The 17924-nt window shown below is 40.6% G+C and overlaps 1 protein-coding gene across 1 annotated transcript in view; it reads left to right on the top strand.

The window, feature by feature from the left end:
• LOC121439475 (synapse-associated protein 1-like) overlaps positions 1-13840 on the top strand; it is a 28817-nt gene extending 14977 nt beyond the window's left edge. The window contains exons 5-9 of the mRNA XM_041639970.1: positions 272-411; positions 6582-6727; positions 10261-10319; positions 10745-10892; positions 12671-13840. Of these exons, the coding sequence (XP_041495904.1) occupies positions 272-411; positions 6582-6727; positions 10261-10319; positions 10745-10892; positions 12671-12798 (621 nt within the window). The 3' untranslated portion in view covers positions 12799-13840. The remainder of the gene's footprint in view (positions 1-271; positions 412-6581; positions 6728-10260; positions 10320-10744; positions 10893-12670) is intronic.
• The last annotated feature ends 4084 nt before the right edge of the window (positions 13841-17924 follow it).

Below are 17924 nucleotides of genomic sequence, written 5' to 3'. Positions count from 1 at the left end.
TTGACCTTGTGACTGAAGGCTTGGTTAAAATTTAGCACACTTTTAATCCCAGCATTTGGGAAGCATTTGGGATATCTAAATTTGAGGTCAGCCTGGTCTACAGATCGAGTTCCAGGACAGCCAGAGCTACACAGAGAAACCCTGTTGTTTTATGTCTCAAAACAACAACAAAAAAATTCAGTGTATCAAATCCATGATACATTATAACCTTTTAGTTGCATTTTGTGATTTCCCCCCACCCACGTATTTTTGCCTCCATTTTTCATCACAGGACAAGAGGAATTTTCTTCGTGACCCACCAGCTGGTGTGCAGTTTAACTTTGACTTTGATCAAATGTACCCTGTTGCCCTGGTCATGCTCCAAGAGGATGAACTACTAAGCAAGATGAGATTCGCCCTTGTTCCTAAACTGTAAGCACCATGTTCTTCGGTCAGAGAGACACTGCTCACTCCTGCAGTGGTGACTTCTGTTTCATCATAGAGCTTTCACATTCCTAAGGGCTCTAGTTATATGTACAGTATTAGGGGAGAGTCACTGAATGGAGGCCAGAACCCTCTTGACACTATCTATCTGTTCATCCAAACAGGCTCTGTAGCCCTTCCGAGGCCCTGTGTGTTTGGCAGCATGCCCCAAAATGGAAAGGGAGGGCAGACTTGGCAGGAAAGTCAGGATGGGAAGGAGATGTGCTCTTTGGCACAAGTTAAGGTAGAATATGTTTTCTTCAGAAACAAGAAATAGACCCAAATAAAACCAGATCTGAAAGGGCCCCTTGCCTTTTTCCTGAAATCCAGTGTTTTGTATTCAGGCTTTGTAGCAGCTGTGTTTTATTCTCTTTGTGGTTTTTCTTCCACCAAAGAAAGGCCCTTCCCTACTCATAAAATCCCAGTTGCCCTTTAAGTTCCAGTGCAATCAATAGTCTGTGATGCTTTGCCATCAGTCTGCCAGCAGAGGGCGGCCTTCCTCTTTGCAGCATTCCCGAGGCTTTGTCTACCTCTCTGACTCATTTGCTGTTGTGTTTGTAGTACTGGAAATTGAATTTAGGACCTGGCTCATACCGGGCAATGTTTTAACGCTATAGTACATCGCCAGGCCTCTTTTTGAATTTTATTTTAACACAGGGTCTTACTAGGTTGCCTAGCTGCGTATTGAAGACACTCCGTATCCCCAGCAGGCCTTGAAATTTCAGTCCTCCTGCTTCAGGCTCTCACATAACCAGGTTTACAGGCCTGAGCTACCAGGCATGGTTTTTATTATGATGATTATGATTGTCACTGCTATTTATTTTGTTCATATTTTTTTAAATCAGCTTTCCAAATGGGGCTTGGCTCAAGACTATAATCCTAGCACTTGGGAAGCAGAGGCAGGAGGATTGTGAGAGGCCAGCCTGAGTCACAAGTAGGAAATCTTGGTTCTAAACAAAATAAAGACAGGAAATTGTGGCTTAACATTTGTCATCAGTACTCAGAAGGTTAAGGCAGAAAAATATCTATGAGTTTGAGGACAGTCTGGCTTATATAATGAGTTCCAGGCCATTCTGAGCTATAGAGTGAAACCCTGTCCAAAAAAAATAATATCAAAACAAATATTTTTCCTTACTTTGTGAGAGTCCCCTTTTTAGAATGCTCTTATCCTTGTTTCATGGTTGTAAAATTTTACTGTTTCATGGTTGTAAAATTTTACTGTTCCCAGAAGGTACAATTTATAGTTCTCTCAAAATGTCCTCTTTCTGTGCACTTTTCACAGAAACTTTTTGGAACTCTGCCTTCTGGGTTGCAGAAGGCTCCCCTCCCTTGTCTTTTGCAGTAATAGCACCATACTGAGGGTACTGGACCACCTTTTGTTGAGATGTGCTTTCATGACTTAACTAGCTGTAAATAGGTAGCTTCCCTGCTAGAGGACTCTTCAACCCCCTGACCATCTGTATGCAAGACAACAAGAGCCTGGCCTGACACCAACCCTTGTGTAGGCTGTGCCCTACAGCTTCAGTATGGCATCACAGCCCCAGTCTCAACTGTACCAGGCAAGCCTGAATTCCACATAAGAAACTTTTAGGTTCTATCTCATGGGAAGGGCAGGGCAAGGTGAAAGAGAGTAGAGCCATCTCCCCACTCCTCACAGGCACCTGTGGCCTCTGTTCCAGCACCTGTCAGCAGGCCTGCTTCTTGCTGGCCACCCTTCCTTTTGGGTAGCACAACTCCACACAGTACATTTTTTGTTTGCCTATTGTCTTTTCAGCTTCCACTGTCCTGCACTATCCTATTTCTACTATCTATAGGATTTATCTCTGCAGTTCCTCTTCTGTGATTTCTGGGGTGTTTTCAGAGGGAATATACGTGAGCTCATGTTCATTATGCAATGTTTAGCTGACCATGTAGGGATTTTGAGAATCATTTCCTAGTCCTTGGGACCATATGGCAGTGCAGGTCTTTTTTTTATTTTATTTTTATTTATTTATTATGTATACAATATTCTGTCTCTGTGTATGCCTGCAGGCCATAAGAGGGCACCAGACCCCATTACAGATGGTTGTGAGCCACCACGTGGTTGCTGGGAATTGAACTCAGGACCTTTGGAAGAGCAGGCAATGCTCTTAACCACTGAGCCATCTCTCCAGCCCCTGCAGGTCTTTTGTCTATATGAGAATACTACTTTGGGGCTGGAGAGATGGCTCAGCCGTTAAAGGCTAGGCTCACAACCATAAATATAAGAGAATACTACTTTGGCAGAGTTCTTCTAGCCCCAGGAAGCCAGTTATGTAGAACCTTTTCTTTGTGTTTTCCTATATAGTAAAACTCCTCTCCATAACTATCAACATACTGGTGGCAAATTCCTTTTATTGTTGTTTGTCTTTGTTTTGGAGACAGTCTTTCATATAACCCAAACTGGCCTTAAATACCATATATAGCTAAAGATGACCTTGAAAGTCTGATCGCCTACCTTCACCTGCCTAAAGCACATACCAATAGAGACAAGACAGTCTTACCAAGTTACCCTGGCTGGCCTGAGGCTATGTTATTGACCAGACTAGGCAGCCCCATTTTTTCAGGGTCCTCCTTCTGCCTCCTATATGCTAGGTGCTGAGGTTGGAGGCATGAGTCACCACAACCAACCTTCCTTTTGAGAATTATTTTCCTATATACCAGGCTAGCTTCAATCTTGCTATGGAAAAAATCAAAGATGACCCTGAATTTTTGATCCTCCTTCCTCTAACTTCCTCTACATTCCAAATGATAAGATCAATTTATACAGTTTTACCTCACACTTCTAAAACATATATATGTAAAATAGCTAAAACCACATTACAAATTTCATCTTTAGACTGTGGCTAAAATAACTATTTTTAGTTGAGGATCTAAAGAAATGTACCATCTACTCCTCTACTGCATATGCTCACAAAACCCTAGGAATTGACTCTTACTGTTTTAAAGGATGAAGGAATAAATAAGACAAGTATTCTGCCCTCATACCCTATCATCCTAATAACTCAGGAGGCTGAGAATAGAGAGTTGGAGACCAGCCTAGGATACATGTCAAGACCCTATAAGAAAAGTCTAGCTTTGGGGACTGAAAAAGGTGAATCAAGTGATTAAGAACACTGACTGTGCTTTCAAGGGACCCAAGTTTAATTTCCTGTACCCACATGGTAACTTACAACCATCTATAGCTCTAATTCCAGAGGATCTGATGCCCTCTTCTGGCCTCTGTGGACACAGACATACACATACTGCACAAATATACATGCAGGCAAAAGTACCCATACAAATAAAATAATTTTTAAAATCTAGCTTGAGCTAGTGAGATGGTTCAATAGGTAAGAGCACATGCTGTCGAGATTGAGGACCTGAGTTAAGTCCTTAGGGCTACATGTTGGAAAAAAACAATGAGACTTGGATGAAAATTGGGTCTGTTTACCTTGTAAGCCTCAGGGTCTTGAGCCAAAACATCAGAACCAGGCAAAAGTGAAGTTGCAGATAAGCATACTAACACACACCTATAATCTGAGTGTTTAGGAGGCTGAGACAAGAAGACTGCTACTAGTTTGAGAGCAGTCTAGGCTACATAGTAAGTTCCAGGCAAAGCTTATGTTACGGGCTACGTGAAACTGTCTCAAAGGGAGAAAAAGTTGTGAGGAAGTCGTCTGCCTAAGTATCTTCAAGGCCACTTTTAATTCTGAGCTCCATAAAACATCCCACGTGAACAAGCCTTGGGTGTATTAATGTCTCTCTGGTGACTCATGGGTTCTGTTTGCTCTTTTCATGAACAAAAGCAACCATTTGGACTTCTTTCTTTGCCAGACTTCCTCCCTGTTGATGTAAGAGAGGCAGGCACATTGCAGAAAACTTGTGCATCACCCTCTGGGGAAGAATCATACTCCAGATGACATTGTAAAAGTTCCAAAAGGTCCTCTGATAAAAACTACTGGGCACAGCTGTAGCTCCCAAACACAGATCTATTTCTACTTTTGTGTTGGATTTGAAACATTAGAAACCTGTGGACACCCAATGAGGAACACTGGGCATATGGCTCTGGAAAAGACTGGTAGTTTCTCCTCTGTTATCAGAGAGCTTCAAAGTGTGTCTGTGATGCAGCTGCAGGGCACTGACTGGGTTCAGGCTGCTATAAAGAAGTGCTGACATTTCAAAATATAGGGCCAATCCTTCATTTTCTAAGGTGTCCCTTAGATGGTGACTGTTTGTTCAGAAAGAGTATCTGAGATGATCAAACTGACACTCAGAGAAGAAAAGTCTAGAAGCTCCATATTTGTTTATGATGACTTGTTTTTGTTTTTATGTGGTTGATTGGCAACAAGTTCTCATGTATTCCATGCTGGTCTGGAATGATATATGTAGTGGAGGATGATCTTGAACTTGTGAATCTCCTACCTGCACCCTGAAGTTTACAGACTTGGGCCACCATGCCTGGCTTATGTGGTGCTGGAGTTAGAACCCAGGGCTTTGTGCCTTCCAGGCTAAGCAAGCACTCTACCAACTGAGCTCCATCCCTAGATGTTCACCCTTTATTCAGTTTATGTCTGCCTTCCAAACTAGAGATTATAATTTGAGAGAACAGTCATCAATTTTTAAAAATTATTTTGATACAATGAAAAGTTAGATTTGAATGCAATATAAAAACCATTAAGTCATTAATTATTATTATTATTGTGTGTGTTTATAATGTGTATATATGGGTATATATGGGTACAAGTGTCTTGGCTTCAGTTTTGAGATTAGAGAATAATTTTATTGAGTTAGTTCTCTCCTTCAGCCTTTATGTGGGTTCTGAAAGTCAAATTCAAGTCACCAGGTTTGTATGACAAACCTGATGGGGGGAGTCCAGAAGAGAGTGTCAGCTCTTTAGGAGCTGGAGTTACAGACAGTTAACAAAGCACCCAACATGGGTGTTGGGAACCAAACTTGGGTCCCCTGAAGTGGTAGCAAGTAGTCCTAACCACTGAACCATTTCTCTAGCCTCCTGTTATTGTTCTTATTGCTTTTCTGTTTTTTAGTTTTGAGACAGTCTCCTTGTAATTCACGCTGGCCTTGAATTCAGGATCCTTCTGCCTCGGCCTCCTAGAGAACTTTTTCTTTCATTTGAAACCTGATGTCTCAGCCGGGCAGTGGTGGCGCACACCTTTAATCCCAGCACTTGGGAGGCAGAGGCAGGTGGATCTCTGTGAGTTCGAGGCCAGCCTGGTCTAGAAGAGCTAGTTCCTTTGGTTCTTTATTTTGTGGGGAAGGGGTACTGGAGATGGAACCCAAAGCCTTGCACATGATAAGCAACTGTTCCTTCAATGAGCCCTGAGTCCAACCCTGAATACTTCATTATGTATTTCCTATGACCATTCATTCTTTCCCACAACCCCAGTGTGAGTATCGAATCAGGTCGCGCTCTCTCTCTCTCTCTCTCTCTCTCTCTCTCTCTCTCTCTCTCACACACACACACACACACACACACACACACACATACACACACATTTTTACACTCTGGCTTTCAGATCCTATTTTAAATGTTTTAATTGTTCTAATAATGTTATAATGGTTAGTCACAAACGTTATTTAAAAAGGGACTAGAAAGATGGCTCAGCAGTCAAGAACAGTGGCTGTTCTTCCAGACAACCCAGGTTCAATACTCAACATCTACATGTAACTCCATTTACAGGGGAATCCAATGCCTTCTTTAGGTCTTCATGGGCCTTGCATATGTGTGGTGCACGGATATACATGCAGGCAAAACACCCATACACATAGAATAAAATTAATAAGGTAAATAAAAGTATCAGGAAATACTGATAGTTCATAAGCGTATAACTCATCTCTTGCTGCCATGGTGAATATAGTTCAGCTTACTGTGTTATTTAGCTTTTGCTTATAAAGCAAATATCATTCCCTTTGGCTGTCACAAACACGATAAGTGCTCAGGGGCTGGAGCTTTAGCTTGATAATTGAGTGCTGGCTTGCCTGGCATGCATGAAATCCTACATCCCCAGAGCCAAATATATAATGATCTATTCTAGGCTTCGCTATACTACCCTGTGTGCTCTTGACTCTCACATTCTCACATATGTCATTGTCTATCAAAGTGTGAAGGAAGAAGTATTCTGGAGGAACTACTTCTACCGCATCTCCTTGATTAAGCAGTCGGCCCAGCTCACAGCACTGGCAGCCCAGCAGCAAGCCTCTGAAAAGGAAGAGAAAAGCAGCAGAGAGGATGATTTGCCTCTGACAGGTACATTCTGCAGAAAAGAGATCGTTCTCAAAGAAAAGAATTGACGTAAAATATTCCTGCTTAGAGATGCTAATGAGCTTGTCATCTTGTATGCATCAAAATGTTGACATCTCTGTACAGAAAAATTATTTTCTTTCCAAAGGAAATTTTCTTTTTTTGCTGCCCTTTCTGTCCCAGCTTACGTGTTTTCCCCAAGTGTTCTTTTGCTATCTCATTCTTGGTTTTTGTTTTTGTTTTTGTTTTTACAAGATAGGATTTCCCTGTGTAGCCCTGGCTGTTCTGGAACTTGCTCTGTAAACAAGGCTGGTCCTGAACTCAGATCCACCTGCCTCTGCTTACTGAGTGCTGGAACTAAAGGTGTGCACCACCAGGCTTCTTTTTTCTTTTTATTACTCTTGAACAACAATCTTCTCTATGTCTCCTTTCTTGCCCCTTTGGGCTTTGTTTTGTTTTGGAGTCTCTTTTAGTTCAGGCTGGCCTTGAGCTCCTGATCCTCCTGCCTATACACCTTAAGTGCTAGGGTTACAGACTCGTACTACCAAGGCCAGATGTTTCTCAGACTTCGACTCATCCCAGTTTCCTTGGTGCTTATGGTTATAGAGTCCAGTAGTTCTTATTCCAGTTCAATTACAAGTACCTAGCTCTGAGCTAAGCTATTAAACATCTGAAACCTCCTGTGATGTATTAACAACCCTGTTTGCTAGGGAACAAGTTTTATAATGTCAACAACTATTTAATGAACTATAGGGTTGAAGAGTTGGCAATTAAGAGCACTTCCTGCTCTTTCAAAGGACCCAGGTGCAGCTCCCAGCACCCATATGAATAGCTTACAGTTCCTTATAGGAGATCTGACACACTCTTCTGACCTTCATGGGTACTCAGATAATATAAAGCTGGGTGTGGTCACATGCACCTTTAATCCCAGTACCCTGGAGGCAGAGGCAGTCAGATCTCTAAATTGGAGGCCATCTTGGTCTACACAGAGAATTCCAGACTATCTTGAGATATATAGTAAAACCCTGTCTCAAAATAACCAACCAAGCAAACAGATAAATAAAAATAAATATTAAAATATATATTATATGATATTTTTATATATTTATTTTCTGGCACTGAGAGTGGATCCCAGCACCTTGCAAATACTAGGCAGGACCTCTGCTGAGCTATATCTTGAGCCTTTCTTTTTTTTCATATTTCATGAGTGCCTGCTGTGTGTATTGGTATGTTCTAATTACCAATAGAATCATCTGATAAGAAGTGGGGCAATTTAGTTTGTAGAATTTTAGTTATGTCATATGACACAGGTTGTCTTTGCTATCTAATTGTTAAAGGTATTTGTAGAATATTCTAAATGCATGGTTTTATTTCTTCTTTCTTAGCACTTTCTTTTAAAAACTGTTAAGTGTTTAGCTGTACAAGTGTGTTCAGTGTGGTGCACCTGCAGCTAGATCAGCCTTAGGAGCCATTCACCTTGATTTTTGAAACAGCATCTCTCTTTGACCTCGAGTTTGTAGAGTAGCATAGGCTGGCTGGCCAGCGAGCTCAGGAATCCTCTTAACTCTGGCAGGATTACGAGCGGACACCTCCATGCCCACCTATTTAGACAAGGTTTCTAGAGATTGCACTCTGGTCTTCATGTTACTTTAAGCCCGATTTCTTCTCTTCTGTTGCTTGCTTTCTTCCCAGCTCTTATTTCTTATGCTTGTATATTCTGTCCTTCATATACTTTCTTTGGCTCTGAGTTCTCCCCATCTTAAATCTGCTTTTAGTTAGTGACCTTTTCTTTGCTTTCTTGTTTTGTTCACTTTCCCCTTGTTGATATTTTTCCTAGCATTTTGAATTGGCAAATCATTTGTGTGTCTTCATTTTACTGAAATAAGTATTTGCTGCTGTGCAGTTTAGATTAGGATATATTGTATTTCCAGTATTGCTATTTACTAGAAGTTCTAAGATTTAGTTTTATCTTTCCCTTTGTGCAGAGAGTTATCTGGTTACTACCAGTTGCTTGATGAAATGGCAACTGGAAGAAAAAGGGGGCAAACCTTAACAATCAATTTCTAACTGCTTCAAGTTTATATTTATATTGCTCAAGGACCTTTAAAACATTACTAATTTTCACATTGTTGTATAATAGTCATAATTATTATCAACAAAATTTTATTTTTGTTTGAGTAACTTGAAGTTTTTATATATGTGAAAAATATAAGCAACTTTAGTGAAAATTCCACTTGGGTCTTGGAAGAAGGTGTGTTCTCTGTCTAGTTCAGGAATCTTACGTTATATTGACAAAAATGTAATCTACTAATTGGTGGGTCACATATTTTATTGCCTTAATAAATGTTTTGTCTACTTGATCTATCTCAAAAAAAAAAAGACACAGGTTATCCAGACTACTAGGAGAGGCTCTGAAACTACACTCAAGGTCAAGTTGCATATAGGTATCATCACGAATCCCAGCAAACTTTCATTCTTTAACATATCCTTAAATTACGGTTGGTTTTTGGCTTTTAGAAAGTAGCTTTTTGGGACAGGGTTTCACTGTGTAACCCCAGCTAGTGTTGAACTCCTAAACCACCCTTCTTCTCTGCCCTTGAAATGCTAAGATTACAAGCATGGGCTACCATTCCTGGCTTCCTTAAATTACTTGATTAGGAAATGCTGGGGTGGGAATATAGCTCAGTGGTAGAGCACTTACCTAGCATATGTGCAGATAATAATACGTTCAATACCCAGCACTGCCGAAAAGGGGGGGGGCATTTTTTTTTCCAAAGACTGCCTGTTTAACAATGAACTTAGAAGTATTCAGTAAAGACTGCTGGAGAGATAGCTCAGCAGTGAACTCTTACAGAGGATTTAAATTCAGTCCCCAACACCCACATTAGCTCACATTGCCTGTAACTCCAGTACCATGGGATTCAACACCCACTTCTGGTCTCTGAGGACACCACATGCAGGTACACATATCTACACTTAAACATACACACACAATTAAGTCTTTATATGATAACCAGCAAAATGAGGTGAGGCATTGTGTTTTCCTTTGTGCTTTCTACACAGGTTGATAACAGGGAAGCTTGAAAAATAGCTTCATTTTTAGTATCCTAAAAGAAAGCACAGAATCAATTTTACTGACACTGAAGTCCAAAGATGATTTCCTAGTGAAAATCCCATATAAGGATATTGAATGTAGTTGCAGATTTAAAATGACATTCCCTCCAGACATGGTGGTACACATATTTAATCCTAGCACTCAGGAGACAGGCATGTGGAGCTCTGTGAGTTCCAGGGTAATTAGGGCTACGTGATGAGATCCTGTCTCTAAATTGCTAAAACAAAAGGACACTCACCAAAGAAGGAGGTTGACATGTTTGTGCCTGGCTGTGTCATGTCATAACCTAAAGAGCTAAAAAATATACCATAAATGCTCATTTCTGAAAATGATTTAATGTATCTGTAGATATTTTAGCTGTTCTTATGATACACATTCAGAACTAAATCAAGCAATTATTGTCTCTTTTATTCTCACTTCATAGAGGCAGTACGGCCCAAAACACCACCTGTCGTAATCAAATCTCAGCTTAAAACTCAAGAGGTAATACAGTTTTACATTATACCTAGTAGATGATGTCTAAAAATGAAGTTACTGGGTTAACTATCTGATACAATTTAAAACTGCTTAAGAGTGTCAGCCTTCTGTCTACAAGATGAGGAGTTCAGTACTTGAATAGTCAAAAGCCTATAGCTGAGAGCTGAGGTGATTTCCTGGCATAAATAATTCTAGATGTGCTCATCAAGAATCAGAGAGAATGGTTTGAGTGATCTAAACAGTGAGGGAGAATAATAGCCTCAGGTGGTAACGCACTCTGTTACCAAGCAACTGCCAGTTAGAAGGTTGGAAAGCAGTGAGCACTGTCTTACAGCTAGCAGAGAAGAACAAAAAAAAATGAGACTGTGTTAACTTATGAGACATAGGTGTCATGTAGAAGCCATTCCAAGAGCTCTTTGGTTGCATTTCAGGATGAGGAGGAAATCTCTACCAGCCCAGGCGTTTCTGAGTTTGTCAGTGACGCCTTTGATGCCTGCAGCTTAAATCAGGACGATTTAAGAAAAGAAATGGAGCAACTTGTACTTGACAAAAAGCAAGAAGAAACAATTGCACTAGAAGGTGACACACAATGGCTTTGTTCTTATTCCTAATCCCAATCTCATTTTTCATTGATATTTATTAAGCTCTACATTTTTCTCTGCTCTCCTCCCTGCCTCTCCACTCCCCCTTCAACCCTCCCCCAAGATCCCCGTGCTCCCAATTTACTCAGGAGATCTTGTCTTTTTCTACTTCCCATGTAGATTAGATTCATGTATGTCTCTCTTAGGGTCCTCATTATTGTCTAAATTCTCTGGGATTGTGGTTTGTAAGCTGGCTTTCTTTGCTTTATGTTTAAAAACCACCTATGAGTGAGTACATGTGATAATTGTCTTTCTGTGTCTGGGTTACCTCACTCAAAATAATGCTTTCTAGCTCCATCCATTTTCCTGCAAAATTCAAGCTGTCATTATTTTTTTCTGCTCTGTAGTACTCCATTGTGTAAATGTACCACATTTTCCTTATCTATTCTTCATTCGAGGGGGATTTAGGTTGTTTCCAGGTTCTGGCTATGACAAAGCTGCAATGAACATAGTTGGGCACATGTCCGTGTGGCACGATTGAGCATCCTTTTGTACATATACCCAAAAGTGGTATTACTGGGTCTTGAGGAAGGTTGTTTCCTAATAAAAATCACCACACTGACATCCAAAGGGGTTGTACCAGCTTGCATTCCCACCAGCAGTGCAGAAGTGATCCCTTTTCCCCACATAAGTTGTCATCCAGCATAAGTTGTCATCAGTGTTTTTGATTTTGGCCATTCTTACAGGTGTAAGATGGAATCTCAGAGTGTTTTTATTTGCATTTTTTCTGATGACTAAGGATGTTGAACATTTCCTCAAGTGTCTTTCAGCCATTTTAGATTCCTCTGTTGAGAGTTCTCTGTTTAGGTCTGTACTCCATTTTTTTTATTGGATTATGTGATCTTTTGGTGTTTAATTTCTTGAGTTCTTTGTATATTTTGAAGATCAGACCTCTGATGTGGGGTTAGTGAAGATCTTTTCCCATTCTGTAGGCTGTCGTTTTGTCTTGTTGACTGTGTGTAGGGTGTAGGGAGGCTGCTCCCAGGTCTCTAAGGCTTTGCTGGGTGGGGGTGGGACACAGGATGTGCCTCTGAGGGGCTAGGGTCTAGAGAGCAGGGCTTCCGGCCCAAGGCCCAGACACTGACCTCTCCATGGGTAGTCAGGGAAGGCTCCGCTGGTCTCACCTTCCTTTTTAAAAAGCCATGTTTTGTTTTCTCTTATTTTCATAACACTCTGCCTTATCTTCTGCAATACCGAGTTCAAGGTGCTGGGTTCAATATCAGGCAAGTGATAAAACTGGGCATGGTGGCCACACCTGTAATCCCAACACTCAAGTGGTGGAAGCAGGATTAGCAGTTCACATTCATCTTCAGCTAATATTGCATTGGAGGCCAGCCTGGGATACATGATGCTCTGTCTCAAAGACAAAAGCCAGAGAGATGGCTCAGCAGGTTACCACTCTCACTGCCAAGCCTGATGACCCAAGTTGGATTCCTAGGACCCACATGGTAGGAAGAGAGAACCAAATCCTGGAAATTATCCTCTGACCTCCACACATACTTTCACATTTTAAAATGAGGAGGAAATGGGGAGCTGGAAATGTAGCTTAATAGTAGAGTGCTTACCTGGCAATGCCCATGGCCCTGGGTTCCCATGCCTGGTACTCCAAAGAAAAAATGGCTAGGCCTTGTGTCAAGTGTTACAACTGAATGAAATGTTACAAGTATTATGAGTTCAAAGAGCACCTTTCTTTGCCTCTCCCTTTGTTTTCTGTAGAAGATTCTGCTGATTGGGAAAAGGAACTACAACAGGAGCTTCAGGAATATGAAGTGGTCGCAGAGTCTGAGAAGCGAGATGAAAACTGGGATAAAGAAATTGAAAAGATGCTGCAGGAGGAGAATTAGCTCCAAGCCCATTCTTAACATTGTGCTGAAATTAAATTTTGATGCTCGTTGAATCAGAAGACGCAAAAAAGTGTAACTTTATGCAATTTGAAATTATTCTTTTTCAAGCTAAAACTTGCCTCTTCTAAAGTATGTAGAACAGCTGTTGTAATAATCAAAAATAACAGGATATTGTATGTAACGTTTCATATAAATCAAATTAGCAATGTTGTTATAGACAGCAGAACTCACTATACCACAGAAACACAGGTAAAATGCTAGAGTTTGTTTTCCACAAGGTTGGCAACATAATTTATTCTTTAGTCATGTTTTCTAAGCATAAATACATACTCATTGCCTTTTTGTCGATACATGGTTAAAATACTTAATGGCTTAATTACTATCAGAATGACCAAATTATACCAAAGAACTCAAGAGAAAGCACTTTCAAAACTATTTTCTTGCCTGATATTTTCTAAAATTCTGTCTGAAAGCCAAAAGCTGAGGTAATTAAGTTCACTTAAATGACATAGGCATCACCCAATTCAACGTTAGGAAGCACTGTGCAGGACTAGAGTTGTGGTAGGTACTTGCCTGTCATTTACAATGCCCCAGGATTATCTCAGCTAAAGAAGCAAGGTAGATTTGTTTAAAGAAAGTTTTACTTTCCCCTAGAACCTTTTCATTCTATTTTGTTAAGTATACCACAAATTCAACATCAGACTTTTTGTAAGAACTGGGACCATCAATCCTTTTTGTATTAACAACCTTAAAGAAGCCTGTTTACCTTAAGGTTTGTTCTCATGGTAATGGTCACTATGTATAAATGTCTTAATTAAATGATTAGCCTCTATAGAATGATCCTCCTTGGAGTATAAGTTATAGAATTTCCTAATTAATCCGTCCTGTATTCTCCTATGCCTGCAGGCATCTGTTCATAGGATGTGATCATTTTAAAAGGGCAAGGTGATTTAATGTTAGAAAACTAACTAGTGTTCACCTTTTGTATTTTCACAACACCTTTATTTCATAATGGGAATAAAATCAAGACATTTCTTTCTAAGGAAATTGTACGTATTTATATTCTTTTATCTGTAAAAACTAGTCTATGGTCCTCTGGCATAGGTGGTCAGTGAGAGAACTGAGAATGGATGTAAGCATTACTCTCGTGTTCATCATTTCAGATAAGGGCCGATAAAATGAATCAGACTGCCTCACCTCATGTCACTTCCTTTTATCAATAAGTTTAAGTATTCTATGAGGCCATTGACCCAATTGAAAGGATTTCCACTTGCAACATCAGAAACCACTCTACTAAAGCAAAAAGTGCTCATTTAAGTTTAATATGGTTTGGAGACAGGGTCTCCTGTAGTTCTGGCTAGCCTGGAATTCATTGTGTAGATCAGGCTGGTCTCAAATTTAAAGTAATCCTCCTATTTCTGCTTCTGCATCTGAGTGATGATTTGTTAATGTGGTAGAGGAAAGGAATATGTTGGAATGATTTTTAAGCAGCTAAGAATCATAGGTATAAGCAAATCCAAGCATGATAATGCCTGGTTCTTAATACATGCATATGTATATATTTGGGTTTTTTTTTAAACAAAGTATCCCTATAGAGATCAAGCTGGCCTAGAACTCACAAAGAACTGCTTGCCTTTGCTTCCTGAGTGCTTTGTGTAAAGGAGCACCACCATACCCAGTCTATTTTTTTTGTTTCTTTTAAAGACAGGGTCTCACTATGTAACTCCAGCTAGCATCAAACTCAGAGATATGCTTGCCTTTACCTTCCAAATGCTGAGAGGAAAGATGCACCACTATACCTGGCTTACACAAAAATTCTTACTGATGAATAAACACAAAGAAATGAAGATTTCAGAGAAGGAAGAAAAATAAGCCTGGGCTTAGTAGTACATGCCTGTAATCTCAGAACTTGGAAGGTAGATGCAGAAAATCAGGTTCAGACTAAATATAACTTTATAGTGAATTCAAGGCCAGCCTGGGCTACATGAAGCCCTTACTCAAAAAATTCAAAACAAACAAGTTGAAATTCTCTTATGAAGTGGGTGATCTCAGTTGTTGAAAGTTAACTTAAGCAGATGAGTTGGCTCATTGGATAAAAGCACTTGCCACGCAAACCTGATTCCACTAGAACTCATGGAAAGAATGCACCAACTCCCAAAAGTTGTTCCCTGACCTTCACATTCTCACCATGATGAACATGTCCATATACATACAGGCACACACAATTTATATATATATATATATGCATATGAGTATAGGTATCCATGGAGGCCAGAAGAGGATATCAGATTGTCTGGAGCTGTAGTTACAAAAGGCAGTAAGTTGTTCAACATAGGTGCTAGAAGCTGAATTTCAGTTCTCTGCAAAATCAGTATAACTGTCTCTCCTGCCCCAATGATAAGTTAAAGTTAAGCTGGGCAGTGGTGCCACATATCTTTAATCCTAGCACTTAGGAGGCAGAGACAGGAGGATCTCTGAGTTTGAGGCCATCCTGGTCTATGGAACAAGTTCCAGGACGGCCAGGACTACACAGAGAAACCTTACCTTGAAAAACCAAAAACTAAAAGTTAAACTAGAAAAACTTACCTCCAGAGACAAAGCAACCATTATATCTGTATGCACATTGCTTTAAGATGAATTATAAGCTGATGATTTTCTGTGATCAAAATATTATTGGACTATTCAGCAATAGAGTTCTTACCTAGCATTTGTGAGGCCCCGAGGATTTTTTTTATTACTGTACATGCAAGTACTCTTCTACATTTGTGGGGATCAGAGAATAACTTTCAGGACTTAGTTCTTGCCTTCTACCTTATGTGCTTCCAGGGGTCAAACTGTGAGCCATCTCACCAGACCCTGAGGGTTATTTTTTATTTTTTTATTTTATTTTTTTAAAGATTTATTTACTATGTATACAGTGTTCTGCCTGCATATATGTCTGCATGACAGAAGGAAGCACCAGATCTCATTACAGGTGGTTGTGAGCCGCCATGTGGTTGCCAGGAATTGAACTCAGGACCTCTGGAAGAGTAGTGTCTGCTCTTAACCTCTGAGCCATCTCTCCAGCCCGAGGATTGTTTTTTAAACAAATTTGTTTTTTAGTTTTTGTCTTACATAGGTTTTTATTGCTGTGAAGAGACACCATGACCATGCCAACCCTTATAAATAAAAACATTTAATTGAAACTGGGCAGTAGTGGCGCATGCCTTTAATCCCAGCACTTGGGAGGCAGAGGCAAGCAAATCTCTGTGAGTTTGAGACCAGCCTGGTCTACAAGAGCTAGTTTCAGGACAGGCTCCAAAGCTACAGAGAAACCGTGTCTTAAAAAAAAAAAAAGAAAGAAAAGAAAAAGAAAAACCATTTAATTGAGGGGGCTGGCTTACAGTTTCAGAGGTTCAGTCCATTATCATCATGGCAGGAAGGGAGGCAGAGAGCAGGCGGAAGTGGTGCTAGAGCTGAGACTAACAGGAAGTTGATATTAGTCATATTGAGGGAAGCTTAAGCAAAAGAGACCCCATAGCCCACCCCCACAGTGACAGGCTTCTTCCAATGAGGCCACACCTCCTAACAGTGTCCACTCCCTTTGGGGGTCATTTTCTTTCAAACCACCACAGTTTTTTAAAACTTAAGTGAGTCTGTACCTGATAGGGCACACCTTTAATTCTAGCACTTGAGGGCAGAGGCAAGCAGATCTCTGTAAGTTTGAAGGCAGCCTGCTCTACATAGTTCCAGACCAGCCAGAACTATTTGAGACTTTATCTCAAAAAATAAACGTGCATGTTTCTGTGGGAACTAAGAAGAAGGCTCAGAGGATAAAAGCGCTTGTCTCCAAGCCTGCTGACCTGAGAGCGACCCCTGGGACTGAGGTGGTAAAATGAGGACTCCCCACAAGTTGCCCTCTGCCCTCTAGACATATGCCATGGCACATGCATGCACACGTGTGTACACACACATGCCCACAAATGTAATTTTAAAAATATGTAAGTCAGGTGTGGTGGTACACACCTTTTTAATCCCAGCACTCAGGAGACAGAGTTAGATGGATCTCTCTTGAGTTTGAGACTAGCTTGGTCTACATAGGAAGTTCCTTGACAGCCAGGGTTGTATAGAGAGACCCTGTCTCAGAAAACAAGCAAAGAAAGGATTAAGCCAGATGGGCTGAGTAAAGACTCTTGAGTGAGAAGACAGACAAGAGACACCCTTGGATGGATACAGTGTCTCCTATATCAATCAAATGAATTGCTTGGGTTACACAGTTCCTAAGGCCCATTCAACACATAAAATGGCCTATTTTAAGAGGCCTCTGAGGCGAAGGATATGTCAATAGTAGGATACTTGCCTAGCATGCAATAATGAAAGGACCTGAGTTCAGATCCCAGAAACCATGTTTAAAAATTTGGGGTGGTGGCTGGAGAGATGGTTCAGCCATTAAGAGGCTAAACTCACAATCTAAAAGGTGGAGGGGGCAGGGACTGGAGAGAAGGCTCAGTAGTTCAGAATATTTGCTGCTCTTCCAGAGAACACAAGTTTAGTTCCTAGCACCCAAGTTCCTAGCACTCATAACCACCAAGAAGTCTAGTTCCAAGCAATCCAAACCCTCTCTGGCCTCTTCAGTTACCTACATAGGCATGACTAACATAAACAGACACATAATTCCGGTTTTTTAATGGAGAGGTTGATTTTCGCAATACCATTATTAGCAAACTACATCCATGGCCTTGTGCATGCCAGGTAAGCTCTCTACACCTAAACATAAAGCTTAGCATATTGTCTCCACTTACAAACCCCCAATATTTGGCAGTCTGAACAGAAGAGAAGGTATAACCAATGATAAAAAACAGCCAGCTGCAGCAGTAAGGTTTTCTGTGTTTCTGAAGCTTAGAAAGGCTGGGGAATTCTGGAGACACACTACTCCTGCCCCTATGCTTTGACAGCTGCACGATATTGTAGTAGGCCACTTGCTGACTCTGTTGCAATCTCAAGGAGCAAGCCAAGGGTGAGTGCTGTGACACACAGAAGCTAGTGGTTGAAATGGCTCCAAGCAACTGGCAGTCCAGGCAAAGCAGGTTACAAGATCTGTTTTAAAATCCTTGTGTAATTTGACTTCTAAAAATAACTACATCATT

This window comes from Microtus oregoni, unplaced genomic scaffold (assembly GCF_018167655.1).
Source record: "Microtus oregoni isolate MIOR12 unplaced genomic scaffold, Mior012 000061F_ref0000440, whole genome shotgun sequence".
Taxonomy (NCBI): domain Eukaryota; kingdom Metazoa; phylum Chordata; class Mammalia; order Rodentia; family Cricetidae; genus Microtus; species Microtus oregoni.
Note: the sequence above shows the minus strand (reverse complement) of the source record. Positions and strands in the feature narration are given on the sequence as shown.